The 8592-nt window shown below is 54.0% G+C and overlaps 1 protein-coding gene across 1 annotated transcript; it reads right to left on the bottom strand.

Annotated features, from left to right (window-relative positions):
• Positions 1 to 8: 8 nt before the first annotated feature.
• On the bottom strand, positions 9 to 8283 carry ANKRD2 (ankyrin repeat domain 2). The gene is made up of 9 exons (XM_037050808.1): positions 8139 to 8283; positions 4877 to 4981; positions 4411 to 4566; positions 4206 to 4313; positions 2633 to 2731; positions 2187 to 2285; positions 1273 to 1371; positions 1048 to 1146; positions 9 to 266 (listed from the first exon to the last, which is right to left on the bottom strand). Exons 1-9 carry the CDS (start codon positions 8223 to 8225, stop codon positions 117 to 119), a joined length of 1002 nt encoding a protein of 333 aa, XP_036906703.1. The 5' UTR covers positions 8226 to 8283; the 3' UTR covers positions 9 to 116.
• Between the last annotated feature and the right edge of the window lie 309 nt (positions 8284 to 8592).

The raw sequence follows: 8592 nt of genomic DNA on the forward strand, positions 1-8592 counted from the left end.
CTGGGCTTGCAAAATGACTTTTTTTATTTCAGTAGGTTGTGGTGCTCCTGGGTCTTCCCCAGAAGAATGGCTCAGGTCTGGGGCCAAGTGTTTACTGCCAAGGGACTGTGGACTGTTTACTGGTCTGGCACAGGCTGGGGGGTCTCCCGCCCACTCTCAGCAGCACCCTCCAGCCCGTTCTGCTCTGACCCCAGCTCAGGGTGCACCAGAGCATTCCGGGTGTCAGCTTGCCACAGCTGCACCAGGTCCGTGGGAGTCTTTCCTGCCTGGGGGAACCAAGAGGAGATCAGGTCACTGCTCAGAGGCTGTACCAGAAGGTGCCCTCGTCCATACCAGCGGGTCCCAACAGGGAGCAATTGGCAACGTCTGAGGACCTTTTGGTATCACAAGTGGGGAGTCGAAGTGGGGGTAGGTGGTGGATGGGTACTACTGGCATCTTGAGTAGAGGCCAGGGACACTGCTTAAACATCCCTCAATGCACAGGACAGACCCCACAACAAAGAATTAATTGCCCCAAATGCCAATAATGTCAAGGTGGAGAAGTCCTCATTTACACCCTCCCCACAGCTTCCTGACTTGCCCGTATTCCCTCAGTCTTTCTTGATTTAGAGGGACCCCGCCCACCCCTCTCCCACCATTCTCCTCTCTTTTCATGATTACTCTGCATCCCAAAGAAGAGCTTGAACTAGGGGACACGCCCACTAGGCGCTTGGGTTCCTTCCAGCTCTGTCCCTCCATGATTTTGGCCTCCCTGGGGCTGGACATCAGGACCCCTTCGGTCTATTTGGAGGCCTCTGGCAAGTTCCCTAACTTCCCTCCAGGCAGTTTCTCTGCACTTGCTCTCTGGACATAGACGATCACAGAGAGGATTGAAAAGCTGGATGGGCCTGAAAACCCCAGGGTCCCAGAGAGACTCTCCACCGTGAAAGTGCTCCAAGGGCAGGCAGGCTGGGCCCTGCTCAGCTCTCTGTTTCCTCTGAGTGCCCGGCACAGGGCCTGGGAGTGCCGTGCACACCGATGTCTGAGTCAGGAAAGGAACGCACTTACCAGGTTCTTGGCCATCATGTCAGCCCCATGCAGGAGCAGCAGTTTGATGATTTTGTAGCGGTTGAGCCTCACAGCATCATGCAGAGCACTGTCCCCTTCCTGGAGCCAGTGTGACACTCAGCATGGCCCACATGGGCACATGGGGGCCCACATGTGCCCATGGGAGCCCTCAGGCTGCCTGAACCCCTATGGTGGGGATGGGCAAGGGACCACTCAGACACTCACTCTGTCTTTGGCATTGATGTCCAGGCCCAGGGACAGAAAGTACTCCACGATCTCCACATGCCCCGTTCGAACGGCCACATGCAGGGGAGTGCTCAGTAGCTGGGTAGGGAGGAAGCAGGAAATGCTGGCTGAAGGGGCCTGGACTGTGTGCCTTCAGGAGGCAGGCTGTCTTGATTCTAGAGTTATCCCTTCCCCATATCCTACTTCTAAGTCCTGATTCCTGAAGGGGCAAGGAATACTACCATTTTCACCATCCTATCCAATGGCCTAGCTCTGAAGCATTACATGCTGCCTCCTCTGGGAAGCCTTCCATGATTCCCCTCTCACCCAGCTATGAGCAACTGCTCACTATCTGCCCTGCTTTTAATAATTATAATAGATATCATTTATTAAAAGATGACTATGCAATGGGCATGGCAAAGCTTATAAAACATTAGCCTTATGTTAAATAATAATTTAACAGGCAAATAATTAATTTGCCTCCCTTTTTTCACCTAATCTACACAAGAACTCTGCAAGACATTTTACAGATGAGCAACAGAGGCTCAGAGGCTGTCACCTCTCAAGGTCACATACAAAGGAACAAATAAATAAAAGATGGATGAATGAATAAGTAAGTGAATGGATGGATGAATGGATAGACAGATAAAAGGATGATAAAGGATTGCATGGACGAACAAATCCTGCATCTTTTGGGTGGCCCCAAAGCCCCGAGGACAGTGAATCTCTTCTTCTCCCCGCTTGGCTGCTCTTCCTGCTCCCATCCCCAAATGGTTTCCAAGGGCCTATAGTTGATGGAAATGGTCCAGCAACCAGGCTCATCCACTGCCTTCCTGCCTTTCCTGGCTTTTCTGCCCTCTACCTCCCACTCCCCGCCTGCAGCTACCCCAATATCTGTAAGCATATTGCCCCACCTTGTCCCTCATATTGGTGTCTGCCCCTCGGCTTTGCAGGAGTTTCACCACCTCCAAGTGGCCCCCACGGCAGGCCCAGTGCAAGGCTGTGCAGTCCAGCTAGAAGGGAAGGACAGAGCCTAGTTGCAGAGCTTCGGGGAAGAAACTGCCCTGGGAGAAAGGACCCCATCCAAAAGGGGAGGGAAGTATCTAGGAGAAGGGTACATGGAAGGGATGGGGCACTTCAGTGCCTGGCCAATGGATCAAGTGGAACATAAGAACCCTTGGGGCCCATCTAGTCCAAGCAGGATTGGCAGAGGAGGAGACGGAGCCTGCCCAAGGCCATCCAATGCACTAGAGGTGGGGCCTGGCCCCTGAGGCAGCCTGTCTGTGTCTCAGGCTGTCACACAGAGAGGGAGTTTAGGCCCACCTCCAGCCTGCCATACAATACCTGCCCTCTTGCTCACCCGATCCTGAAAGTCCACAGTGGCTCCACTCTCCAGAAGCTTCTCCAGGATTTCCATGTGGCCCTCCAGGGAAGCTCTGTGCAGTGCAGTCCTTCGGAACTGTTGCCATAGCAATTGTCAAGGCCTGACCTTTGGCCCCAGGCCTGAGCCCATCTCCCACATAAACTGAGGCTGAGGCTTTACCCCAGCTTGATTCTGGACCCTGCACTGAGTCTCCACCTTTCCTGTGTTCTACCAGCTCCTCATGCTCTAACCAGGCCACCCTTGGATTCCTTCTATGCCCTGGAGACTCCAACCTTCTCACTGCCTTCAAGTACATCAAGCCAGGCCTTTGCACAGGCTGCTCCCTGTGTCCCAGAATGCCCATCTGGCCCTCATTCCCTTGAGTGCTTGATGAATTCTTGCTGTTCCTTCAAGATGCAGCTCAAGTGCTATCAACTTCTTGAAACCTCTAGGAAAGAGCCAACCCAGGAGCCCAGACAACCCTTCAGTGTGAGAGAGTGTCTGAGGGCAGGCTGCATCTTACTTGACTCTCTTTCCCGAGTGCCTAGCCAGGGCCCCGATGGGCAGGTACACCCAGATTACTGGTTCAAGAAAAGAGTGAACTTCCTCCCTTCCCAACAGCTTTCTGCTTTGGTCTCTTGAAACATCAGGCTCCCAGCTACTTTTAACCCTTGTTTTTTCCTTTCTTGTACTCTCAGTACCTCACACAGTGCCCAGAGGGCGGAGATACTTAGATAGAACAAGAATATTAAGACTCTGGAGTCTGAAAAATAGAAGGGACACGTGGTCTAAATCTATAGTAATGCAGGCTGCAGGGGGTGCCGGTTAATTGGCTCAACCCCAGTTCACGAGTGCGGGAGAGCACCCTGCACAGTGAGAAAGAGGCTGTTCAAGGAAACGACAACAACAAAAAGTAGGATGGGTGATGGAAACATTTTGAAAATAGTGCTGATGGTTGCACAATATTCTAAATGTAGTCTAATCAAGACTGCTGAATCGTACACTTAAAATGGCCAAAATGGCATACTCCATGTTATATATATTTTTATCATAACAAAATTTAAAAAATGTTAAAGGACTATGATATACATACAACACAAAACTGTCATGTCCTAGCATGTGCTTTATAGTTTTTTCACTCATTCAACACTTATCAAAGCACTATTATGTCATTTGATCTCCAAAATACGCCCTGAGGGAGGCAGGCCGTTTTACAAAGGAGGAAACTGAGGCCAAGGGAGGTGATGGGCCTAAGAGCTCATGTGGCTCGGAAGTGCAAGAGATGGAATGCAAGCCCCAAACTCCCGGTCTTGGGCTCTTTTATTTGATTCCATTCCTCTCTCTTTCCTAAAAAAAATCACGTGACCCTTGGAATTCTGGATGGGGTTCATGTTGAAAGGGTTTAAGGGTTCAGACAAATTCCTGCGCAGGAAAGAGGCATTCCAAATCTGAGGACACCCCTCCCAAAGGACACTCCACGCCTGTTCTTACACAGGCGCACCGGTGGGCGGGGTGGGGGCAACTCTGAAGGGGAGGCCGGCATGCATGAAGGGGTCAGCGAGGACATCACCTGATCGCAGGTGTCCGGGGAACCCCCCTCGGCCAGGAACATCTCAATGACCTTCATTTTCCCTTCCACCGCTGCTTTCAGGAATGTCTCCTCCTCCACAGGGCCAGTCTGGAGGGCATAAGTGCCATCACGGAGGACCGCTGCATGGGGATCCAGGCCCTCCAGGGCTCCCCTGCCCACATAGGTGTCCTCCCAGGACGCTTACTATCTCCTCAGGCTCTGGAGGCGGCTCCTGGGCGGCCAGGGCAGCCCGCTTCTTCTGCTTCCGTTTCTTCCGCAGCTCGATGAGGTTCTGGATCCCACCCACGTCGATGATTTCCCGCCGCAGGTCTAGGGACGTCTTGCGCACACGCTCTTGGCCCTGCGTGGGCATGGCCCATCAACCCCCACGGTGGGGACATGGGGCCCACTGAGCTAAGCTTGGAGGGGGTGGATGGGAGAACTTTCTAGAGAGAAAGAATCTAAGTCTAGCTCTTCCTCACATGACTAGGAGATGCAGATGAGACCCAGATCCAGGTGGCTCAGGCCAGGGTGGGGGTTAGCGTACATGCTGCACTGCTAATGTGCTTCCGGGTGCTGAGCTGCTGCTGCTTCGAGGACCAACTCGGTGGAGCAAGGCCACAGCTGCCTGGCCTGTCCCCTGAGCACCGGCGTTGGATTCTCCCACTTACCTTAACCTTTTGTAGGGCCAGGCTGGGAGCCGCCCCGTGGTGCTTCTCGTCCTCCAGCACCAGCAAGTCCATGGGCAACTTCTGCTGGGCGGCTTGCCGGAGTTTCTGATAAGCCAAGGAGAGTGTGCTCCAGGGTCTGTCTGCAGAGCCTGGGGAGGCAGATGCCTCTCCCTAACCACTCCAAGGACCTCCTCCTGTGCAGCCTCAGAGCCCTTCCTCCACCCTACTCCTCACTGGTCCTGGAGGGCCCCTGGCCAGACCAGGGCTCCTGGAGACACCCCCCAAAGGGGGCAAGTTTCAGTTCCCCACCTCAACCCCAAGCCCAACTCCAGCTCAAACACCTGCCCACTGATGTCCCTGCCTCCCCAACCAAACAAAATTAAATGCTACTGGAATGAGTTTGCATGAAATTACATATATTCACTTTTTGAAGCACCAAGATTATTTTAAAAACTTTTTTGGCCTTAAAAACTTACCTTGCTGAAATAACTGTGACAAGAGATGATACTTTTTAAAACGGCTTACTTGGCAATATAAAAATTTGCAAGTCAATGTCAGGTGCCAATTTTTCCCCTCATATTTCGCTAATCTGTGAAATCCTAATGTGTAAAAAACCGTTGCTCTTGGGGAACCTAAGAGATGGGCACCCCAAGTGCCTGGCTTCCAGTCTGAGGTGGACTCTTCTACCTTCTTCTCACTGTACAACTACAGGTGGAACTCCTTCAACCCTCCTCTCCAAGGGCAGCTCCGACTTGCCTGGACTACTTCCTCCTCTGTCTTCTAAAGGAAACCACCCTTTGTGAAGAGCTGGTGCCCCATCTCTGAGGTCCCAGTGTGCCCAGAACATTCGCCGGGTTGGAGGGCGCTTATCAAGAGGGCAGCTGGGGAGGCCTGGCTGCCCTTACAGAGCTCTCAGCTGTCTTTTCGGCATTTCCCACTGAGCTCCGGGGTTGTACTCTTCAAGGGCTGTTTTGAGGGATGACTTCCCAGGTCTTTATTTGGGCGGTCCTGTTGTCCACTGGCTTCTCCCCTCCACGTTGAGCTTATATGGTTTAAAGTCTCCCCAGTGCTGGCCTCTCCCGAAACACTGCATCTTCTCCAGGGACAAGAGATGACCTAGGGCTGCAGCCACTACTGCACGTGGGACCCTGGCTGGGCTCCTCATGGAGCAGGGAAAGGGTGGGCTTGGACTTGAATCATCTTGGGATCCCTGGCACCTGTGACAGGGCCTAACACATGGTAGGCGCTCAGTCAAGGTTTGGAGAACAAACGAATGGGTGAATGGATGGTTGCAGGTGGGCCCAGCAGCTCTGCCCACCCCAAAGTCCTCAGGGATGACCTGACCTGATAAATGCTCCTCAACAGTCTCATTCCCTGGGCCAGTCTCCAGGATCATCCTTCCCCTCCCACCCCAAGAAGAAGGCACAGGCTGGACAGAGGCTTTCTGCTGAGGACCGTGCTGGGCTCGGGGCTGGTGGGAACAACTGGGGACTCTAATACCCATCACGTCTTACCCAGACTCTATGGCTCCCAGCTTCATATTTGTCTTTGTGGACTGGCATATAGTAGGTGCTCAGTACATGCTTACTGCGTTGGCCGCTAGAGGGTGAAACACCACAGAACTTCCACTTTACTTGATAGATGGTGTGCAGATTGAGTGGAAGAATGCCTGTACAATACCTAGCATGGTGCCTGGCCCCGGGATATACTCAACAGGAATGCTGGCTCTGTGGCACCCGGAGTCCTGAGAGCCCTGCTGCTATATTTGTTGTATGCATGAATGGATGAGGACTGCTTTGTCCCCTTGCTGAAGGTCTCTGTGTCCAGCACTCCAAAAATGTCACAGTGGCATGATTCACCTGGCCAGCACTGATGCACATGCCCTGGGGAGTGGGAAGTGGCATTCCTGGACACATAGGATGCCCGGGCCAGGGTTCAGCAGGCTCGGTCCAAGCTCTTGCCCCACAGGCCTGCCGTCCCTCCCCGAGTCGTCTCTTCCCCCACTGCAGTCCGGCTGCTTCCCTCTTCTCACCCATTCAGTCCTCTTCTCTTTTTTGCATGGAGTCTACCTCAAAGCTGACTTATCTTCCCCCTCCCATTCCTGTTAGGGCCAGTCTTTCCCCCTCCAACAAGTCCTTCCTTCTCAGGGCTATCAAAGCTGCCTTCCTAAAATAGGTCAGATGGCACCACCTTCCCTCCCTCAACAACATTTAGTGGCTCCCACAGCCCACAGAATAAGCATCTTTCACATGGCCCTCTCTGGTTTTCGTCTTGCCTCCCTTCCCAGCCGTGGCCCCTACTACCAGACTTTCTCCTGACAGCCACGCTTCCCTGCACCCAAACTTTTAACACCTGTCTTTTCCCCAGCCGGGAATACCTTCCCCCATCCTGATCTCCACTCACCATTCTCAAAGGCCCAGCTCCGATGTCACCCTGTCCACAGAGAAGTGCTCGAGGGCCACTGTTGGAAGGACTCGCCCACCCGGGGTGCTTCCTCACTTCTGATTAACACCTCCATTTCACCATTCCCTCACTCTGCTTCGTTTCTCAGATGACAGTGCACCTGGCAGGTGCTGGCTAAACTGAATGCAGGCTGGTAAAAAGGAGGCAGGGGCTGGCTTACTGATCCTGTCATTCCTCACGGCACTGGGCCCTTGGCAGAGCAGACTCTAGGTCAAGTATGAGTTAAAATAAAATGAAGAGTGGGACAAGCTCGCATGCTCCTCTCCCATTTCTTTATTCCAGAGAAAATGCACTTGCCCAGAGCCCCATGCTCCAAAGGCCTCCCCAAGTGCGGCTGCAGTCCCAAGGAAACCATGCTTCCTTTCCCAGCATCCCTTCCTTCCTCCCTCTGCTCCGTCTTTATTCTTCTTCAGTGACCCCACACTGAGTTTCTCCTGTGCTGTGCTCCCACACAGAAACTGGGGGATCTCAGGGACCCACTTTCCCACATTCCCAGGCAGCTCCCTAGCTGTCTTACTGTGTATCCCGGCATGTCTCAAGCCCCAGGTGGGTGAGCAGGGTCTCCGAGGAGCCAGGAGTAGCTCACCCACCCTGCTGTCCCTCCATACTTGGGGCTGATGCCTCAGTTTCCCACTGCCAGCAACCCTCTTCTCCACCAGGAGCACCCTATGGCTGGAATGGAGCCCCAGGGACACTTGTTCTTCGCACCACAGGTGTGGCAGCCAGTCTCTTCCTTCCCTTGTCAAGCAGAGCTGGATCCCCTCAGAACTACCTCAGGCACCCACACCCTTGCCCGTACCTCATTCTCCTCCTCCTGCGCCAGCCGCTGCTCAATAAGTGCCGTGGCCCTCTGCACTGCCTCGGGGCCCGCCATGGTGCCGTCCATAGCCCGATTCTGCTGGCCAAAGAGCCACAGGGGCTTTATAGACCAGGGCACCCACCCCCGCCCTGCTGGGCGCCTTTGCCATGAGCTCACTGGCTCAATTCTCCACCTGCCTCCCCCCACCTGTCACCTTCACCCTGGGCAGCCCCAGGGAGCAGGAGGAGGCAAGGACAGTTGCCCCCCACAACCTCTGGCCTATTGGAGCCACAGGGCACAGCACTCTGAAAGCAGGAGCTAACAGGAAGGAGCCTGCCCAGCCCGTCTTGACTGCCTGGGCCCAGCTGGTCCTTAGCCAGGTCAGCTGGGCTGCACAAAGGACCCGCTGGTTGCTCCTAGCACTGCTGGCAGTGCCACCTGCTGGACGCCTGGA

Source organism: Sturnira hondurensis, unplaced genomic scaffold (genome assembly GCF_014824575.4).
Source record: "Sturnira hondurensis isolate 20B ecotype Veracruz unplaced genomic scaffold, ASM1482457v3 Scaffold0006849, whole genome shotgun sequence".
NCBI classification, from domain to species: Eukaryota; Metazoa; Chordata; class Mammalia; order Chiroptera; family Phyllostomidae; genus Sturnira; species Sturnira hondurensis.